Source organism: Octodon degus, unplaced genomic scaffold, assembly GCF_000260255.1.
Source record: "Octodon degus isolate 3935 unplaced genomic scaffold, OctDeg1.0 scaffold00094, whole genome shotgun sequence".
Taxonomy (NCBI): Eukaryota; Metazoa; Chordata; class Mammalia; order Rodentia; family Octodontidae; genus Octodon; species Octodon degus.
The window spans coordinates 9,252,982-9,275,510 of NW_004524670.1; the positions used below are offsets into that span (position 1 = coordinate 9,252,982).

Genomic DNA, 22,529 nt, shown 5'->3' on the forward strand with positions numbered 1-22,529 from the left:
CTATTTATACACATTCTTCCCTGTTGTAAAGACAGAGAGAACAAGAGATAAAAGAAGGGTGGAGAGGAAGGGAAGGGGGTGGAACAGAGGAGAAGAGTACAGAGGAAAGAACACGGAGAGGGGAGGGAGAAGAAGTGGCCCATGGAAAGCGAAACCTGGTGGATTTATGGGAACGCCAGCATGGGCAGCAACCCGGAACACATGTACTCACAGGCGACTCTGGGTTTATCCTTGAGACTACAAGAGGCATCTTCTGATCCACTCCTCCCTGTAATGTTTTAAAGTGAAAAGACACTTGAGTTATTCACAGCAAGAAAAGATAGGCTGATACCAACAGATGTGAGTCTTCAGGTACAGGGCAGGCCTCAGACTTGGCCCACGCCAGCCACACATTTGTCACCCCTTTCCGCACCACAGGTACTCTACACCTCCGCCACACATGCAGGGTCAATTGGAAGAGCTCCATTCAGATGCCTCCCCTGCCTCCCCAGGTCCACGATGATGAACCAGAGGCTGTGGGCTCTGTGTTACCAAAGCCAGCACCCCTAGAAGAAGGGAACCACAGCTGCTGGGAACGGCAGGTCTCCGTGGAGGTGGTGAGGCCTTGGGAAGGGTCACATGTGTGCAGAGTGAGGGAGCGGAAGGCATAGGGTGGCCAGCAAAAACTGCTTGCTCCCCCCTGGCAGGGAAACCATCTCTGGGAAGAGTCAGGGCAGAGAAATTTTAGGCTTTGTGGGTAAAAGGCTACAGACACGACATCACCAAAACTGGAAAGGGAGGGCATGTGCTGGAGTAAGGGGCTGGTGTCCCTTAATGCACACCTTTGCTTGGGGCGTGCAGCTGCTACCAACTCTCTGAGCCTTGGTATTCATGGGCTTAAAACTACCATTCCCACTGCTGATTTTTACGGGCTCAGTGAGACAGACAAATCTAGCACACGGCGAATGTCAGGCTCTAAGCAGGTGCTTAGTATGAGGCAGTTGCTGTGGCCATGTCAAAAGCTCCCACTTCAGAGGGCTAGGCTGGTCTCCTCATGAAGCTGAGGTATGCAGTATGCTTCTATAGAAAATTAAAAACTCACCTGAAGATCGCTCCCCAGCATAAAACCTCCTTGTACACATAGACAGCCTACCTTAAGGTTAAATCCAAATTTTCCATCTTCATCTGGCGTAATGCGGATCAAAACTAAGTAGCTGTCCCCATTATCATTCTGGAAAACATTGGAAAGTGGTGGCTGACATCATTTCCCTCTCCAGTGCTCGGTGATCGCTTGTTTGGGTCATGATTACTGAGCTGCCTGCCCACAGGGTGGTTCCCCTGGCCACTTCCATGTGGTGTGGTCTGAGCCCACTGACCTTGTCACAGTAGTACTGGCCGGTGTCCTCGGTGGAGCCCCCTTTGGTTACCCTGTGATAGTCCTCTAAGAATTGCTGGTCGACCCCATCTGGTGAGCAGGAGCCTGGAGCATTTGAAGATGGAGACACAGAACTGGATGACTTCTGGGTCAGGCAGCCCTGTGCTGGGTTGTTCTCAGATAAACTCCTTCAGTGTGGGGGAAGGAAGAGATATTTTAATAATTGGATTCAAGTTATCAGAACAGACACTGCTGAGTGCTGGGGTTTTTACTAACCCCTGGAGCTGGAGCAGACCTACAAAGGTCAACTGGGGAGCTCAAGCACACTCAAGAGTTCAAGAAACACCCCTGCCCTGTCTGGCCTAAACATTAACCCATTTCCGTTTGGGACAAAGGGACCACAGGAGGGTAGGGGGAACCCATGAGCTGCTGGAAACTCAGTTCCCTCTCATCTGCTTTAGAACACTGATGAGGAACTGGGCCCAGCTACTCAGGTGGTTTAATTATTTTAGAGCAGAAGTTGTGCTATGTTGCCCAGGCTAATCCCAAACAACCCTCCTGCCTCAGCCTTCCTAGTACTGAGACTACAGGTGTGCACCACTATGCCTGGCTCTGGTGGTTTAAATGTTGAACCAGATGGTCAGCAAGGTCACGTCCCCATCTCTTCTGGAAACTTTCCTTCCATCTTACTCCTGCTGCTAGCTCTGCTCCACGGGACTCTGGGCTATCCTAAGGAGAAACTGCTTCATATTCAGGATAATTTTCACCTCTCCAACTTCATATCATCCCCTTGAGCTATCCATGAGTTGTCCACACTGAGATCATGTGCTTCTACTTTTCTCCATTTAATGTAGGTCCTTCTGTACCTGAGGGCTATGCTGTCCAATATGGCAGCCACCAGTCACATGTGAAAGTCAGTTCCTAGTACTAGCCACAGTTCACACACACAGTGGTCATGTGTGGCTGGGGGCTGCTGTACTGGCCCCACTGTCTCACAATTTCTATGGGGCACCCCTACCCCAAGTTATAGCCAGTGAGACCCCGCAGAAAGCGTGGTTGCCTGCTCGAACTCCCACCTCACAGATGAAGGCTGAGGGGGCTGAGCAACACGCCCAGCACCACACAGCTGTTCCCTCCTCTAGGAGACAGCAGCCTGACACGTTGGTTGCAAGCATTTCTTTCCTCTCCAGGCCATGCCAAGTCTGCTCCTGAGACACTCTGGCCATGCCTCACAGAGCCACGGATCCACCGCCCCTTTCACCATCACACATAGCCCGCAGGATGCCGAGCTTCTCCCACGTGCCTGCACCAGCCCCTTCAGAGCCATGAGGAGTGAGCAGGTGTCTTAAAAAAACCCATGAATATGGGTTCTTCCCACATTCTATAGACCTTGCTACCTCCTAGTACCATACAAAGTGGAGACAGGAAGTGAGCAGAAACAAAATAGGTAAGACAGAGGAGGCAGCAGCTTTACCTTTCATACATGGATTTTAAATATTTTAGTTTTAGGTGCTTCTGTTTCAAGTTTTACTGTGGGGGTGGGGATGGGGTGGGAGGTGGCTGGGGAGGGACGGAACCTGGGGCCCTGTGTGTGCTAGGCAAGTGGTTTACCCTGGGTCACACCTTCAGCCCCAGTTCTACAGTTAATAAGTCACCACCAAATGGTGGAAAGGGAAACTGCTGAAGCCAAAGTGTTTAGGAAATGTCACTTCCAGGTCTAGTGAGGGATTTGAACCTTTTATCGGAAGAAGTTGCAACAGTGTGCACACACTTCAAATGTCTGGATAAGCCAAGAGCGTGCGTGGCAGTGGTGGAGAGCCGTGGCAAGCAAAGACCATAACAGCCAGGTGAACTATGCTTATTTAATTAATCTATCAATCTATTTATCTATCTATGTTCCTCTTTCTTTCCCATTTATGTATTTGGTACAGGGTCTTACGATGCAGCTTGGACTCTGAGTGATCATCCTGCTTTCAGCCTCCCCAGCACTGGGATTACAGGTGTGCACCACTATGCCCGGCCCTTGGCTGGCTCAGCACGCTGAGGTGCAGGGCCAGTGTGGCCTATGGTGCTGAAGATCGAACCTGGGTCCCTGCACTTGCCTAAGCAGGCACTTAGTCCACTAAGCTATCTCACTGGCCTGCTTATTTAATTTTTAAGCTGGGTTTCAAAGTATTTTTCTATGGGTGTGGACTGTATTATACGATTTTTTTTTTTTTTTTTTTTTTACAGAATTGCCTTTCTAAAACAGCTTACAATGTCAAATGATAACTGATACTGCTACTACTATATTGGTACTACTAAAGTATTCAAAGTCATCCTATGTCTCAACCTGTCTTCTATGTAGGTTTTGAGAAGCTACTTTTAGAGAGTAATTTATTTTCACAAATGGCTGATTTGTGGCCTGAGCACCCGTGTACAGAGGTTGTCTGCAGGGCGTGGAGACATTCGGCTCATTGTGTAGCATGGATGGACAGATGGACGAGGGGCCGCACAATGAATGACACAAATGACAGGTGGCAGCTGAAGGGAGCACTGGCCTGCCAGGAGTGGAGATGTCAACACAACAGGCTCCCCCACCACTTGCAGGACTCGAGGTGAACTGGGGTGGGGCAAGTGGGGAAGCAGGAGAAGGACCGCCCTGAGGACTGGGTTTCACAGGGGTGACTATGAAGACGGGAAGGAGGGATGCGATGAGGGACAGAAGATGACTTCATGGTGGGGTAGAGCTGATGTCTGGGGAGAGCAACAGAAGCAAGAATTTGTCCCCAAGGCAGGAAGAAGATGCCAAGGACTGTCACCATCCTCTAGGAATCAGAGCAGACAGTATGTAATAGCCTATGCCCCCATTCCGGGGAGGAAGGGACAGAGACACAACAGACATCAGATGCTTCAGCACTGTAGATGCAAATGGCATCAGAAACAAACACTGTACATGAATTCACTTCTCTAGAAAGAAACAACAATAAAGAAATGAAAAACAACACATTTTCTCATGAAAAGGAGATGCTCTCCTAAAAAGGGTGGTTGATGCAGATGCAAGCAAAGCTGTACTGAAACAATGGCTACCCTCACGCAGACTCAAGGTGGCATGAGGCAGGCATGAAGATGAGGGCCAAGGCCGGGCCAGGCCAGGCTCTGGGTGTCTGTGAGATATTTGCTTGCATGCAAGGGAGCAAGGGCAAATGAAGGTCATCAAGGTTCAAGGGAAATGAACACACCCACAATGCAGGAACCCCTGCTCCTGGCTGGTGCCCTCCCAGGAGACCCTTGGATGGTATACACACCCTCTCCTGCTGTGCCCCCCTCTGCTGAGGGGTTGATGCGAATCCAAGAAATGAAAGCAAAGACAGCAGAGGGCAAGATGGCTAAGGAAGCTGAGATTAACTCAGAGAACCATAGCCAGGTCTCTTACAGAACTGGACAGAGATGCCATGCATGTTGGTTCAGGGGCTCAGGACAGGAAGCTCTATGCTCTCTTGGAGATGTCCAACAGTTTGAGAAGACCATTTGGTCTCAGTAGCCCTGGTGGACTGGTTCTAGCATCACAACCCCCTGTCCTCATGCCTAAATCCAGGATGCTTAAGACAAAATGGCACAGTATTTGCAATAACCTACACACCCCTCCTAGATGCAGTCATCTCCAGGTGACCTGTGATACCTAATACAACATAAATGCTCTGTATATACCTGTTATACTGTTCCCTCTTCCCTGCATGGAAGATGTATCCCAGGGCTACCTCAGTGAGCTATACCTCAGCCCTTTTCTATTTTCATTTTGAGACAAACTCTCACTAAGTTGTCCAGGCTGGGCCCAACTGCCTCATTATACTGTACTGTTTAGGGAAAGGCAAGAAAAAAATAGCCCACACATGCTCAGTACTGATGCAGCAACCATCACAGACCTGACTATATTTCTGATGTGTGGGTGGATCTGTGACACTGGACCGGTGGATGGAGAGCCAACAACTCAACCACCGGAGTGTTCAACACCGCATGTGGCAGGATGATCTCTCTCAGTGCTGTGCTCCTCAGGCCTGGGAACCTGGGCGACAAGGCCAAGGGAATTCCTGCGCTGTCAGTATGACTGAAAAAGGGTCTTTCTAAGGTCTCTTCCAGCAGACCTGAAAATATAGCTCTGAAATATAAAGGGACAGCTGCCCCACATCTTGTGGAAAAGCCGGGCTCCATGGAGGAGGCAAACAGTAAGGAAGCTACAGGTGACGGCAACAATACTGACTAGTGTTCAGGCGGGTGACCTGTCAAAACAATTCGGACACTAAAATAACTAAGACTCTTTTGAATGCAACCCTAAAGGGCTCTAAGCTTTGCTCTGCCAGTGCCTTCTGCTCTGGGAGCCAGTTTTTCTTCTTGAAGCGCTTCTCTTTTGTATCTGGTGGGTGGTGGTGGTGGTGGGGGTTTGTTTTCTTGTTTCTCTGAAGAAAACTGACTTCTCTGCAGAACTTGGTTTCCCCCTGAAAGCGAGGCAAGGAGCCCTGAAAGGCTGATAGAGCGATGGGAATAACAAAAGTGCACAGCCTACTTGGGCACAAAGCATGCTGCCGAGGCTTCAAAACTATAATCATAAACTTGCAGTGCTGCTGTAAATATGGAACAAACCGGGTGACTCATCTGCCAGAATAATGTGCAGACAGCCGGAGCCGTGCCGCTCTGGGTGGAGAGCCAAAGGCTAACCACTCTTTTCTCTCTTTCTTCTTCGTTTTCAAGTGAGTACAGAACATTACACTTAATTCTTCATCTTAAAAGGAACCCTCCTCGCTGTCTGTGATATTATTCATCTGATTTCTCTGACAGAATGCTTCTTTTTTGCCTTTTAGCTCAAATCTGCTACAGAAAACATGTCACACTTTTTCTTAAACATTTTGCAAATACTCACTGAAGTTCCAGAGGCAAGTCTTTCTCACCACGTACAGACCAGCCGGTACCTCTTGCCTGGAGTAGCACTGGGGCTCTAGGTACTCAGGGGGGGCAGAGGCCTCGATGCCCTAAGAGAAAGAGGCTTTCTACCTGCAGGAAGGGGTCCCCCACCTCCCTGAGGGTGTCTGGGTGCTATTCACTAACCTCGAGTTTCACTTGCAGATTACAGCCCCTGACTCGATTCCCCAAGGGGCTTATTGTCAGTGCAAGGGGCAAAACCTCCACAAAGGAGGCTTGTCCTTGCATCACCATTGTGTGCTACTTTTAACAGCTGCAAAATAAAGTCATGCTTCAGGAAGACATTTTACATGGGCTCATGGAGAAGTTTCAAAGAGGATCAACACGGACTGTGTAGGGCAAGCAGGACTCAAAATCACTGAAGCCAACAAGGCCTGAGGACATAGGCTCTCAATATTACTTTATTTTCCTCAGCTTAGATGTAAAGAGCCCTATGTGAGTGCTGGCTCCTATGATGTGCTGCAGAGTTCCAGATGAGCTACCATTCCTCATGGCTGAAGGAAAAGGGGGAAAGACTGCTGTGGGGCACACCATCAGGCCTCTCTGCAACCCCAGGCAGGTCTTCAGACTTTTCTTCCTTTGACCAAAGCAACAGGGCCCCACCCTGTGAAGAAGACGAAGGCTGCTCAGGTGCCACTGGTCTGGCTGGCCTGGAAGAGCCTGAACATAAAGCCCGCCTGCCTGTTTCCATGTTCTCTCCTCCATGGCCAGCAAAGGGTGTAAAAAGTGAGCTGTCAGACTGAGGGATGATGGAGCCACCAAGAGTTCCTGTGTCACCGAACTAAGGCACAGTTCCCTGGCTGACGCTGACTGCCTGCTGATACCTCAGAGAGTGCTGGGCCATTAGGGCTCATGGAGGCTGCCAACCCATCTCTGGGACCACTGCCATGGCCAAACAGTTGGGTAAGAGGTGGAGGACTTCCACTGCAATTCACGTGACAGTCCCCTCCTTACACTTGGCTTTTGGGAAGTGCCCTTTCTTTATCTTGGAAACGGACATCCCTTTCAATGAATAAGAGAACTCCTCAGGCTAGGTGAGTGTTGTCAGTGCACTTTCTGCATTGATGGGAATGGGCTGCATATCTGCTGCCTGATGTGGTGGCCACCAACTGTGGCTTGACGGAGCTCTTAAAATGAGGCACGTGTGGCTGAAGAATGGGATGCTTATGTTTTGACTGATGTTTTTGGCTTAAATCTGCACAGCCATCCATGGTGGTCTGCGCTGGGTCTATAAACCATGAAGGAGACTCTGAGCCATGTGTGTGTGCTTCCCCGAGCCTTTGGGAGGCTCCCTAAATCCTCCTGTCCTTTTCCTGAAGTGATAGAGCCAGAGTCTGTGGCAGTCTCAAACTGGCCTGTACTTCAGCATTTCACCTTCTGGTCTGCAAAGCCACAGGGTTACCCAAAGGAACTCACACCCATCCACTGTAGCCTCCTCCACGGGGCAGCAGGCTACAAGCAGAGGTGTGAGAGTGTGACCATTTCAACAAAAGCACTGTCAACAAGGGTCACAAGGAAATAATGACCCTAGGGATTAGTGAGCCAGAAGCGCTAAGAACACAGATAAGCTGAAGACTGTGTCTTCCGTGGGCAGGGACAGAGCAGCGGCAGCATTGACACACGCAACGGAAGGGAGGAGTCACTAGTGAGCACCTAGCAGGGCAGGACACAATTAATGCTTTAAGCCAAGAGCTGCAGCAGGAAACATATACAGACTAAAGCATCGCTTGCTAATCCTGTGCTGGTGCGGGAGGAATGACATTTCCAGATTTTGGCCACAGTCTGGGATTTAACAGAATGGTTACCCAGTGACTAGGGTTGGCTTAATAGTTTATCTTTTCATATCACATGTCACCTTAAAATGTCACACACTTTATGATCTATGTCTTGTTTCCTTCAAAAAATGATTTGAGATTGCCTACTCTGGACACGTCTTTGGTTTCTGAAATGTCTGAACAACGAAGGAAAGGAGGAAAGTGAGATGACTAAGGGCTGGGCTGAGAGAACTGAATGCACCCATGGGGCTCAGCAGGTAGCTCCACCCCTTGGCAGTCAAGCTGCAGGGGGGATGGGTAACCCAGTCTTCTAGCAGAGATTCATTTTTTTCCTGGCATTAACCAAGGAAGAGAATTTGTCCGAGTAAGAAAAGGAGACAGGGACACAGAAAGATTTAGAAGAAACTGTCCTTGACTGACAAAGATCAGACAAGGGAGGAAGATAAGGAAGGGTCTAGCTTGCCTTTTTCTCTATATTACTAATTAAAAACAAAGAGAGAGAAAAAGGAGGGATACAAGGAAAGCCAACATTTTGGCCCTAGCCTTCTAAGGTCAATTAAGACTCAGGACATATGAGAACTTGTACTGTAACGTCATGTACCTCGGTAGTGTCCCAAATTTTCTGATCAAGAAGATTATGGGGCCAAAGAGGAAAGTGATCAATGATGTAGAGTGGGCCTAAGGAGAGTCACATGGGGAGAAGACACTCTCTCAGGCTTTCACAGAGCACATTGGCCAAGCAATGGCCGTGACTCATCCACAAGGCTGCAATCATAAAGGTTCTACAATCTGAGGTACAGGATCTCAGGACAAATCCTGAGGGCATTTCACTGACCTTCTCAGACCAAAAAGCTACAACTCTTGTTGCATAGGTCCTGCTTTGCCTTGGTCTTAACCATCCAGTAGAAGAGTGTGAAGTCGAAATATAAGAAATAAAGCCATGCTGTTAAGTTGAGCTGTGGGGCACTCAGGTCAATAATTTCTGACATTGCCAGTTAAACAGAAGACCCAATGCTATTATGGGCTACTGGACTCTTTTAGAATATTTTGCTGAGTTTACACACCTATAATATTCAATAACGGAACTTAGAAAAAATGGGGTATACCGATGAATGTCCATTTTGTATCTGTGTATTCAAAGAGGTTGGGATAGATATATAGTTGCATTCTCTTAATGAATAGAATGATTTGTTCTAATGGTGTTTGTAAATAGGATCACAAGTCCGCATCTTAGTGCAATTAACCACTAAGAAGAATATATGCAGTGTATTATTTGTTGAAACTGTACTTCCGATTTGATTTGAAACTGTCTCATTGCTATCTGTTTATCAATAAAACTTTGGAAAAAAAAACAACAACAAAAAAACAAACAAACAAAGAGAAAACCAACACCCTGAGGGCATGTTCTTATTCTGAGAGGTGATCTGAAGCCCAAGAGAGTGCTGGTCATCTAGAGAAATCATAGCTCGCATGGTCCTCATCCTTTCTGTGGTGAGACAGAAAACTGGGCTTTGCTCGTGCCCTGGAGAGACTATCCAAGAGGTGGTGGGTACATGCAGAGGTCTCCACCACAGCGCAGACAAGGAGTGTAAGCCAGGCCCCAGGCGCACAGGGTCTCCTGTGTGGACAGGCAGTCTGACTGATGCCCTTATGTACCTTTGGCAGCTGGCTACGGGTACCCGCTCTTGGCTCCCCTCAAAAGGCAATCTGGGCCTCAATGTATTCCTCATCAGCCAAACAGCAGATACACAGAAAGAAAAGAAGCACAGGATTCTTACTCTCGCTGCGGGCTGCGGTTCTGAGAAACTTCGGAATCGCTGTCTTTGGGGGACAGGGAGCCCTTATAGGTGTAAAACACATCTTCAGTCTCTGTAATGTATGTCATCTCGTTTGCGAGGTTATCCGCAGAGGAGTGGCGGGGTTTTCGGATCTCATGCCGGAGCCGAGGACTTCGCCTGGGTGGAGAGAGGTAGGGTGCATAGTGCTGGAAGTGAATTCCTTATGGAATGATCTCACTCTGTCCTGGCCTAAATGTCTTTAGAAAATCAGCATCAGATGGCTTGCTCCTGCACCCGCAGAATACACCCAGGGTCACAGACAGCCCCACCACTCAGCCCAGTGCAGTAGCCCTCTGCACTGCAGTCTCAGCCGTGGAAGTAGGTGGGAAGAGTGGCATATGCCCTTTGGTCAGTGAGTGCCGATTCTGGCCTGAGTTCTGGAGCTTGTGAGATGTAAGCAGGCCTTATTAGAACTTCTAACAATTCTCACCAATTCTCAGAACATTGTGCACAAAAGGTTTAGAAACCAAAGATTTTATCATGTCAAGTCTCGAACCTTATTTTAACTACATTGGTCCGTGTGCACTCCCTGATTCCAGAAGGAATGTTTGCTCTTTTAACTACATCCCTTGGTAAACACGTCATGAGATGGGCATCAGAGTGCCACCCTGTTCTCCAACAGCAGCAGGAGCCAAGTCCTGGTACCCGTCTGGATCCTCATTATGCTTACAGCTCCTGGGAATGAATAAAGGATGCAATGCTCTCGGCCCTGGGGCGGCTCTCTGCAGCAGGTGGCCCTTGGCTCTATTTTTCCTCATAGTTTTTTCATCTTGCTTTTCTTTGTTATTCACTTCTCCTTGGGACTGTCAGGACCTCTGTGACCTGAAATTCCCCTGAACTTGGATAATCAATACTGCTGTGTTCACCAGAGAAGGGAAAAGGCTTTGTGATCCTGCCCAGAGAGGACCTATAATGAGCAGCCAGAGCTCCAGGCTACAAGTGTGGTAATGCCCAAACCTGTCAAGGACAGTTTCTTCTAAATCCTTCCATGTCCCTGTCTCCTTTTCTTATGAGAAATTCTCACTTCTCAAGGCCAGGGGAAAAGTATGTCTCTTCTAAAAGACTGGCTTGAGCCCTTCGGTTGTTCAAAAACAGCTTATCCATTAATTTTTAATTTTTTTTGGCCTGTATCCCATCATTATTTCTCTGGCTCACTGGCATTGCTACCTAAGAGATTTCCAGATAAATGTATAGCATAAATTTACCTCTTTAGGTGATATGCCTGTGTCTTGAACAACAGGAAACAAGTCTATCTATCATGACATGAGTTCTGAGAATGAATACCATCACCACCCCCAGCCAGAGCACCTGGACCCCAGTGGTGGGGTCCAGACCTAGCAGGCCCTGCACAATACCTTCGCTTGCTACCTCTCCCTTAGCTTCTCTTAGTCCTAGTAGATCCTGGCCTGGAACTTAAAGGCCTATCCATCTTGCATCTTTATCCCCCCACCCAAAGTCTACACAGTAGGAAAAAATATGCCATGCTTATCTTTCTGAGTTTGGCTGATTTCACTTAATTTGCTGAACTCTCTAGTGCCATCGATTTCCTTGTAAATGATGTAATTTCGTTCTTACAGCTGAATAATACTGCACTGTGTATATAAATACCTCATCTGTCTTCATTCACATGAAGTGAAGCACCTACGCTAATTCCATATCGTGGCTCTTACGATTTGTGCTGCCATAAACACAGGTATGTAGGTGTCTTTATGGCGTGCTGACTTTAACTCCTTCAGATATGTACTGAAGAGTGGTAGAGCTGGACCATCTAACAGTCCCACTCCTCGTCCTAGCTGAGAAACCTCCAGCCTGATTTCCACAGTGGTTATACCAGTTTTCATTCCCACCAGCAGAACAGAAGGGTTCGTTTTCACCTGCATCCTTGCCAGCTTTACAGCATGTGTGCTTTCTGATGACAGCCATTCTGGTTGGGACGAGACGGAATCTTTGTGTAGTTTTGATTTGCATTTCTCTAATGGCTAAGGTGTTGAACTTTGGCCTCCTGTACCTCCTCAAGAAATGTCTGTTCATCTGTCCATTGATTAATTGGTATGATAATAATTAATAATAACTATTATTAATAATTAATAACTAATAATAACTATTATTGGTCTTAGGGCTACTTTCGCTGCATGGATTCTCCTTCTGTTGATGCCTGACCTTTGTAGAAGCTTTCACAAAACTGGGCTGATGGTTTTGGAGACCATTATAATAAGATAACACTAAAAAAACAATTTACCTGACCCTTTAAAAATACAAGCACTTGTACATTATTAATGTACATTATTAATTGTACATTATTAATATTGTACATTATTAATATGTTATTTATGGTCATTTTTATAACCTGTTTATAGATGGGGAAATGGATATCATGGAGGGAAAGAAACTTGTTGGTTAACAGAGGAGCCAAAAGCTGAGTTCATGACTTTCAGCTAAAATCCTAAGCAGCCACAACCTTCCTTTCCCCCTTTCCCTTCTCTGCCTTTCTCTTCCCCTCTCCCTTCCTCTCCTCTTCTCTCCTCTCTCTACTTCCTCTTCCTTTTTTTCTCCCTCTTTTTCTGTGATGGAGATTAAACCCAGGACCTTACGCATGCAAACCAAGACCTGTGTCACTGAGCTACACCTCCAGGGGCAGGCACGCGCCCTTCCTCCTAAGCTTAAAAGTTGTCAGGCTCTTTTCCTATGTGCATTTGCTACTGTCGCTGAGGGTCACATATGCTGACATCCTTCATATCACATACGTCTATCGGCTTTCCCCAGCATTTGTTCTGTGACATGTTAATAGGAAACACAAGATTAAATAAAGGTACAAATGCTTTCTTACTAAAGGATTTCTCAGAGCATTTACTATGCTGTCATTCGAAGCACATTTCAGCCAGCTACAGTTTCCAAACTTGCTAAGATCAAATACATTTTTAAAAAGAGCATTTCAGGAATATAGCTGATAGGAGGAATGACTGTTAATGTTCCAGCACAGTCAGCTGACAGCAATTAATTATATATTTCAAAGAGTCCATAGAAAGGCTCTGAAATGTTTCCAACACAAAGAAATAATAAATGCTTGAGGTGATGGACACATCCGTTATATTGATCTGATCACTGCATATTACGTACATATAATAGAGCACACACACTGTACTCATAAATGTGTACTATGGCAATTAAATTTTAAAAAATGAAAGAAGAGTGTCTCAGCATTAGACACTATGGAAATGTTGTGCTAGACTTGTACACTTCAGGAAAAGTTACTTCTGCAACAGCCTAAAGTGCACACGTAGACTCTGATTGTAGATCAGGTTTATGTTCAGGAATTTATAACCTGAGTTTGTATTTTTTTAAAAGAGAGTGTGATCTCTTGCTGCAAAAGAGGACTTACCAGTTGGGAGTGATTGGAGGCGACCGGGAAGGCAAGCTCTTGGTTTCTAGATGTTCTACTGATAAGGACCTCCGCATGACGGGGTTCCACACCATGCCTCCAATCAACTTCTTGCAGTATTGGTTATTTACAGACCTGAAAAACCACAGGCAGGCTCACTTTCCACACTCACATGTTCAGCAACAGACCGGGCACACAGGAAACACAGTCTGCCTCTATTCTTTCTCTGACTATGGCTGCTCAACACCTGTATGACACCAACCAGGGTGACAAGGAGCGGAGGAAGACTGGTCTCAACAGAGCCCCTTCTGTCCTGGCTCTTCCACACAGTATTTCTTCTCTTTTGGTGACAACGCTTCTGTGCCTCTGCCACTCAAAGGAACTAAAATGCGTCCAGAGTATCACAAAGCCTTCGCAGACTTGAAATAATGTTAGGTTAGCACAGAAAGTGTACAAGTGACTCCAAGGGATGCTTTACTCACACTGGCAGGAGTACAAGTATTAACCAGTCTTCCAAAACACTCCTCGTCATTTTGGCTGGCAGACACCAGCAGCATAAATCACTGGTAACTCTTGGACACGGACCCTGAGAATATACTTAGAAAGTATACTTTCAGGTCACGTGTTCTCCAAATGTGCTATCCAAAAATCTTCTGAATTGTATCTATACCTAGAGAATTTTTAAAAAATTATTTATTTATTTGGTACAAGATCTCATTAAGCAGCTCAGACTCGTAGTGATCCTCCTGTCTCAGCCTCCCCACTGCTGGGATTAAAGGCACGCAGCATCCACATGGTGGCTATCATGGTGTGCCCAGTGTTCCAGGGCCAGCAGGGCAGCATGCAGTACCAGGGATCAAACTCAGGTCTTTGAGCTTGCCAGGCAGGTGCTTAGACCAACGAGCTATCACCCGAGCCCTATAAAAAGAGGATTTAAGTCTTGGAAATGGACTATCTGAGAAAACGGTCTAAAGCCCATTTTAGGGTGCCACTTTCAACTCTGGCATTTCAAATTTTAAACTACGCTCAAATGTCTTGTGAAAACTTTCCACATACTGCCTTGTGTTCGAAAACCAACCAACCAACCAGAGCAAGGCAGAGCCACAAACAAAACTGGACTCCCTCTGGGATATCAAGAATTAATGTACGATAATAAATGATACTGCCACCATGACCAACATGCTCCTACGGTAGCTCTTGGAGAACTTTTCTGCTGAGGTCACCCTGCATTGGACACCGCACGACTGCTGATTAAGAACACGGGATTAAAACTCGGGGAGCAAGCAGCATGAGTTTAATGCAGCAAATCTCCAAAGCATATATCACAGGTTATTAATAGAGAGTCTGAGAAAGTCTATTGTCCCATAAGCTTGGAAAATACTGACTTAGGAACTTCCATAGGACTCCAATAAGCAAATGTCTCTATAGGTGGGCAAATCACACATAGCCTCTAAGCCTCAGTTTCCTCATCTGTAAAATAAATAGGGGTAAAGATAACTGAAATTCACATTACATGGAAGCTAGTGCCTCCAACTCACTCTTATGCCCCAAGTGACCCCCTGTTGCAAAGATGGCTGGTCATTCACTGACTCCTAACTCACTGGGCTTCACCCTTCTGAGGACAGCGGGGTCTGCCTTTGGTTCTTGGAGCCCTCCGTCTCCCTGGAGGAAATTCAAGTGCTCTGCTGTGGAGCCCAGCTGCAGGCCAGGGGAGCGCAGGTGTGTCAATCACTCCTCCAAAACCCCCGGCAGAGAGAGAGGCTATCTTGGACCCTCCAGACCAGTGCAGTCACCAAATGCATATCAGAAAATTTTGCCCATACGCATAGCGGAAGAGTGATCTGGCCAAGCCCTTCCTGAACTCTTGATCCACAGCATCTTGAAATGCAACAGAGTGGTAGCACTAATTTCCCCTGGCCAGGCATTACCACAGATGACAATTACATGGCAAACTGCACATGCCACAAACCTTGATTTGGGAAACCAGTCATTAAATGACCCCGCTGCCTTAAATGTCTTGAATGTTGCAGTCAAGTGTCTGTTATGTGTTGATGTCTACACAGAACTAGGCCCTAATGAGAGCCTTAGACCTTCATCTGTTCCTCCCGGGGTGGCAAATCACAGAAGGCCAACACAGAAGAGGGGCAGAGAGGATGAAGTTCTAGAATGTTTCAGGGGAAGCTAGCCCAGGAACAGTGTTCCACTTGTGTCAGGTGGAATGAAAACATGGGGCAGACTTGAGCCAGACTCTTCACTTACTAGTCCCCACCTCTGTGAGTGCCCTTGTGCTGCTGTTGCACTGATCTGTTGTGGAGCTGATGGGGAGGGAACCCAGTCCTTGCCACCACAGACACAGAATGTCTTGGGGGACCACCAGAGCCTCTGAGCGTTCTGCAATCTGTGCACCTTATTTGACCACACTCCAAAATTCCATTTTTATTTTAACCCTTGATTCTGCTTTGTGTACATAATCAAAATATCTATATCTATATATTTTTAATCATCTACATGTAAATGAAGCAATAGAATTCTAACATTAAGGCCAAAAAATGAGGTATATGTTTAGGGTTTGTGTTTCTTAAAGGTAAATACAGGTATTGTTCTTGATTCTTAACTTTTATTAAAAATTGTGGGCTTTAAAACCTAATGAAACCTATTAGCTACTCTCTGTGCCATATATTTGCCAGATTACCAAAATACTCCAACTCTTTAGCCAAAAGAAAAGTCTGACCACCTGAGTTTTCATGGTCCTCTCTGTACGAGGTTAAAATGTAATCTTCTGGACAAGTGTGCTTTACATTAAGACATGGAACAGGATTCCTTAGTTAGGCTCATGGGCTACAATCTGACATGATGTTATCACATCTCTAGCCAGGTTTTGAGTTGGAGGTAACTGAGAATTCCTAATGATGGTAATGCTCCGTCTTCCATTTGCTGTGGAATCCTATGTGTTGGTCTATGGTTTCACACACTAGCTTTTCATAAACAGTTATTTGTATACTAATAAGAAACACCACCTGTCATGGTTGATGGTTAGTGGGGAAGCTCCTTTGACATGGTACAGTTTTGATGTCTTTGAGGACATGAGGATGCCCCGGTGACACTGACTTGTCATGGTAACAGCATTTGAATATTGGGTGTAAAAAAGAAATCTGTAAGTCTATAACTTGAAAGTGTTTTACAACCTTGTATTCTAAAGATGGCTTTCTAATAAAATCCAGAAACATGCAGCCCTATGGTCAAAAAAAAAGAGTGGTAGCACTTTAAGCCATTGCAGTTCACCTGCTACGGCGCTAGAGATGACTGCAACCCAGCCTCCTGCCCTGGCTGCACAGAAGGAAGGTCTGTAGATGAGGAACTTCAAGCGACAGAGGAAGGGTTTGAGCCTGAGCCCTGGAGGGCCGCTTGGATCTGGCCTAGGGGAACAGCTCCGACCTCAGGCAAGACTACAGAAACCTACTTGGAAGAAAACTGCTCCATTTTAATTAATTCACAAGCAAGAACCTCACTACAAGTGCTTTAAGGAGGCTGTACAAACCAATGTGTGCCCAGCCCCCAAATCTATGCTACCTCAGTGACCTTCTATGGCATGAGATCACACCTTTCCACTGCCACTGTGGAGCAAGGAAGCTGTCACTAGGAGAAAGAAGGGTCATTACTGGTTTTATGCATAGACTTTAAATTATATTTTTATATTAAAGTAAAATGGTCAACAGAGCCAACTTTTCAGGTCTTTAATCTGAACTTCTTGATTAGAAAAAAATCACCTGACAGTCTGCACTACCTCAGCACCTCATTGTCCCCCTCACAGGGCTATCACCCTGGATATGGGTACACTCCAAAAACTGTTTCATCTCTTAGAAGCATGCGCCTCAAGCTGTCATCACTGCTGCGCTAGCTGGGTTTCCTGGGTCTCTGCGTAAGTGATGTCAGGCCTTGAAGGCTCAGCGTCATGACCTAGTGCCTGCAAGAGCCCGTAGGCCACCGACTCACCAACTGCAGCGGCTGCCACCTAGGCCATCACGCCTGCTTGCCAGGACGCAGCAGCCGGTGAGGCCACTGCCGATGGTGGGGCTGCTGCTGGCGCTGGCTTGGGCACAGCTCCCCTCTAAGGGGCTGCGTGGGGCTTGGGCCTGCGGGTGCCATCATGTGCGTACAGTGCCTCTGTGTCTAAAAATGCCTCCAAAAAATATCCTCGTGATCTATTTAATAATAGCTACTGGACGCAATGAAATACTGGATAGTGTTGTAAGGACGAGAAATTTTAAGAACAGATTTTCTCTTGGTTCATCAGAAGCTGAAAGGGCACATTAGCACCATAAACAGTGTCACTCATGAGAAAAGCAGCTTGCCACTTATTGAATCTGTGAGTTACCTAGTGACTGTCACGGACTAGCAAAGCCATTCCTGCTACAGAGCAGCCTGATGGAGTTTCACACATCAGATAACGCATCAGATTCAAGCCTTTCTAGTAATAGCCACACTGAGGACAACAAATCACAAAACCAGCTATGAAAAATCAACAAATAATTCAGAAATTCTAAGAACTGATCAATTTCTGCTCCTTCATATTCAAAAGGCAGCCTTAGACTAAAGAAACAAAAATATAAACTGCATTGTTACTTATAAACTAAAATCTAAAATCTAAAATTTTACATATGAATTATATATGCAAGTTTATATAAAATCTTTTTATAGTTATAAGTCATTAAATATTCTGAATGTCATTCCTATGGCCAATAGTACTTATAGGGTAGCAGTAAGAAATATAATATAAACTAGTTCAATACAAACTAAGTACTAGGTTGTTGTAAAATATAGTTATCAATATTTTTTAATTATTCCAGGAAATCCATCCCCAAGTCATCTGATCCAGGACACCTTTCTCTCTGCCCCTGTAGAGCACCTCATGGGATTACTGCTCTGTGGGCAAGGCTGGCTCACTGGCACCAGGCTGGGAAGCCCTCATGTTGGCATCAGAGTGACATTCAGAGTCCTTCATGGGATGGGGTGTAGGGGGCAGCTGGGATTCTGTTTGCCAGAGAACTCTAAGGACAGGAGAGTTGAGGCAACAAACCAAAGCTGGAAATGTGAGTTGTACCTAGGGATGGGCAGAAAGAGACACTGCTGCTCTGAGGAGGACTCAGTTTCGGGGAGCCAAAGCCCAGGACCCCTCCTCTGCCAAAGAGGACCACTTGCTGGTGGCAGCCAGGACACACCAGGACACACCAATGTCTCCATTTAGTGTGTCCACCTCCCCTAAAGCATACTCACTTCTTGGGGTTCCTGGAGCCCAGAGTCCAGTACTGAGACAGAACATTCTTTTCTTGAGGTAGTAACTTCTTTGCCTGAAAGAAGGTATGGTGCTCAACACAGGATTTCCACAAATTTTTGCAAGATCGGTAATTTAGCATGTTGAAGGCCACGATATGTTCCCTGGACTCAGGCTGCAAGGAAAAACAACAGTGATTTCACTGCAGAGATCTGGAGAAAGACCGGGCAAGTGCTGCACCCACACTGGTAGCGACGAGGTAAAAGGCAAACGAGAGCAGAAAGCAGGCCTTGACCCTAACCCAGGTGTCAGAAATGTTCCAGACAGGGCTGTTCAGCTCTTCACAAGCACAGTAACAAGACGACTGGAAATACTCCTCCTCCTCATTTGTGGTCCTGTGTGAGCACCCTTGCTTCACATCTGCTTACATCTCGAGGTTGGGTATCAATGGAGTGACATCTAATACGATCCTTTTAAAACTTAGGCCAGAGAACATCTTTCTCCTAGCTTCCAACTACCACACAAGGGCAATGTCATAACCCAGTTTTATCACCCACAGAGCACAGGGTGAAATCTAGTGGGGATATGTAATAAGCATTTTCTTTCAGTCTTCACTTTTTATTAGCTAATGTTTACAGTACATCATGCTGACATTCCTTCCAGGGAGCTGGTCCATGTACACAACAAATCTCATTGTCTTTTCACCCCCTTCCTCTCAATTGCCCCCTACTCCCTCTACTCTGGATCCCCTTCCCATCTGAATAAAGATCTACTTTCCTATTGCCTATTAGCTCCCTTTTACGTTGCTCTGAATCTCTATTTTGTGTTTCTAAAATAAGAAAAACCAGGTAACATTTAAGTGTGTGTCTGATTTCTGTCACTTAACATTACGGTCTCAAGGTATATGGAGGTAGGTATATTCCTCAAAAACTGTAATAAACATTTTAATCACTGGTTTCGCTTTCATTTTGCATGTGTTTAGGTTTTCTGATTTCTTACACATTTTATGCCACTTGGATCCTGCTCTAGGGGAGTCAGGTGACCTAGATTCTAGACCTTGCTTGCTTTGAGTTTTAATGTGCTCATTTCTAAGGGTTCATTGCTATATGGGGTTTCGCTTTTTGGTGGTCGTAGTACTGGTGAATGGACCCCAATCCTCTGCACTGAGCTACATTTCCTAGAGCCTTTTTTACTAACTCTGAGATAGAGTCTTGCTAAGCTGCCAAGACTGGGGTCACATCTGGAATCCTCCTAGCTCAGCCTCCCACAAGGCCAGATATGGACATTTCAAGGACATATAACCATTGCAAAATCGGGAAAGGGACACAGTGATAGTAGGTGACAGACATGCAGCTTAAAACAGTATGGTACACAAAGGGCAGGCTTCCTGGGTTCCTAACGATCAATTCAAATCCCAGCCTGGGCGCCTCCTTAGGCTGGGACAGCGTCACCCTCCTCACTCTAAACCCACCTCTGGGGCTAAACCGAGTCTCAGTGCGGATGACTCCTCTCAGAAGACAGACAAAGGCACTGTGCGTTCAACACATCAAGTGAAAGAGGTGGCCTGCGGACAGTTCTTGCCTGTCCGCATGGGCCCTGCTGTGTGCCCTGACCATACTGCTCCCCTAAGAAGGGGACATTACTGAATTTCTGGCAACAGACACTCAGAGCAGGGGAGGTTATGTGGCAAGCCCATAAGGGGAAGAGCCAGGTACACGTCTCTGAGTCTGAAGCGAGTTCATTTTCTAATCAGAGATGTCTGCCTTATATGGAGTGCTGCAGGACTCTCTACACCCCGGTAACCAGCAGCAGTAACCCCCAAACCACTGTTCTTTTGTTCTCGTTACAGACACCACTGCCTCCAGCCCTCGAAGAACTAGGAGCTGAAGTGAATTCAAAACACAAGAAACAAAGCAAGTGTGGGATGCAACTCACCTGCTTTTGCCTTTGATGTATAAAGAACTTTTTCCTTTTGAAAGAAATCTTGAGGATATTCACCCTGTAAACAATAAAACAGAGCACAAACAAACAACAAACAAAAAATAAACCAAACAAGGAAGAAATCACAGACATCGGGGCTCGGCTTGTGTCCTCTAGTCCACAGTCCTGCTGCCTGTAAGGTCGCGGCTGCCAGGAGACGCTGTCAGCCCCATTGCCCAGCCCACACCGAGGAGCCGGCTGAGCTGGTCTCACACAGGGCCTCTGGACTGAGAGGCAGCCTTTAAATAACAAGAAGCTGGGCCATGAGCTATCTTTGCTGTAAGCTTCCTTTGTGACACTGGCGCCCTGCGGGAGCTGGAGCACACGTGGGGAAGACAGCTGAGGGCAGTGTGGAGCGGCAGGCAGAGGACGGGCCTGGTCGGCACCAGCTCTGGGCTGAAAAGCCACATGCCAAGGAGCCTCTTAATCAAGTGCATCATTGAGAATCAAAGCACAATTCAGGCAGGGTATTTTTATCCACTAAGCCCTGAGGAGGAACTTTCTAAACGTCCTCTCCATACAGTCTTGCAACAACCCTGAAAAGAATGTACTGTTACAGTGCACCTCATTTTCAGATGAGGAAACTGAGGCGCACACTTCTGCTGAGTGCCGGGCTCTGAGCCTGGGGCTCCCCTACCTCCAAAGCCTGCGTTCTCAGCCTTCACTCTGAAGTCTGAACAGTGGAACCACAGTGCCTTTCTGGCAAGGTACTGTCATCTTGTGAGGATCTGAAGGGCTAAGCAGGGCAAGGCCTTGGCACAATGCTTGACCCCTCAGTGCTTGTTCCTTCCACTAAAGTTAGTTCATAAGTTCATTTTTTAAGTCAATCTCATTTATTTACTTCAAAGAAAAGAAAACTGAACACTGAAAACAATGGTATAAGATTTCAAAACAAGACTGTAGCAGAGTACCAATGGTTGGCGCATTGGGTATTATTGTCAGAGTAGTTGCTCATATTACAAGATACAGGCATGCAAAACTGATCCAACAACACAGGCACAAACCTTCCTTGTAATGAGCTAACAGCTATTAGTAGTATAACTATCTTATCTATCTTGGTTTTATACATCATATTTATCTATCTTTCCTATGCCAAGCTACTATAATCCACACAAGAGGGGTGTATTTTCACACTAGATTCTTTTTTATATTTATGGGAAATAAAGGAAGTCCACTGTTCTCCAGGGTCACAGATCTTGGTAGAACATTCTAGAACAGAGAGGGGAAGCTTACTCATGTAACATTTCCCCAGCTCGACCAGATGTAGACAACACCTTTCTCCCTTGCTTCTGGACCCCACAGGGACTCCTGTTTGGCAGAGGTCTGGAGGACCAACTTGGCAGCTTCTGAGTTCTCCTTTTACCTGATTCAACCCATGGGAAGCTGTGCACCTCTTGTGCTCCCATTAGCTTCACATGGGGGATCCCCCAGTAGACTCCAGGATTTGGAGGGCTCCTGCTCCTTGTTCCCTCCTGTCCACAGAGACCCCACTATCTGTATTTTACAGCTTTCCATCCTAGAGCAAACCTGATGAAGTGCAAATATTATCAATGACCTTTTGGGGTTTGACTGCCCTCCACCCTTTCATAAGGAAAGGAACAATAGAGTGTCTCCACTGAGTCCAAGTCCTGTATGAGCCTCTGGATAGATGACAACCAAGCCACTCCTCACATCCACACCACACGCCGGCCTTGACACCTTGCTGTCTTGTCTCTAGTACCCCACACACCACAGAACTCATTCTCTCTAGAATTCTCTCTTGGATCAAAGCCTGTCCTGTTTAGGGTTGACCTCTGTGGGCTCAGCACCCTTCTTCTCGTGTCCTGCCCTTCCTAGGACTTACCCTGCACCTAGCTTAATATCTTATGATCACCGTCCAGTGCTGGCCTCCAATTTGCACCAGAGCCAGGGTCAGACCTGGAGAAGAACCAACTTACAGCGGAAAGCTGAGGGAGAGAGTGGCGAGCCTGCAGGG

The 22,529-nt window shown here is 46.5% G+C and overlaps 1 protein-coding gene across 6 annotated transcripts in view; it reads right to left on the bottom strand.

Annotated features, from left to right (window-relative positions):
• Ptpn3 (protein tyrosine phosphatase, non-receptor type 3) overlaps window positions 1-22,529 on the bottom strand; it is a 163,529-nt gene that overhangs the window by 33,950 nt on the left and 107,050 nt on the right. For all 6 annotated transcript variants that reach the window (XM_004638079.2, XM_023722945.1, XM_023722944.1 and 3 more), the window contains 7 exons: window positions 20,510-20,573; window positions 18,577-18,749; window positions 13,303-13,437; window positions 9,864-10,040; window positions 1,356-1,542; window positions 1,133-1,210; window positions 212-268 (listed from right to left, as the gene is read on the bottom strand). In XM_004638079.2, the coding sequence (XP_004638136.1) occupies window positions 212-268; window positions 1,133-1,210; window positions 1,356-1,542; window positions 9,864-10,040; window positions 13,303-13,437; window positions 18,577-18,749; window positions 20,510-20,573 (871 nt within the window). The remainder of the gene's footprint in view (window positions 1-211; window positions 269-1,132; window positions 1,211-1,355; window positions 1,543-9,863; window positions 10,041-13,302; window positions 13,438-18,576; window positions 18,750-20,509; window positions 20,574-22,529) is intronic.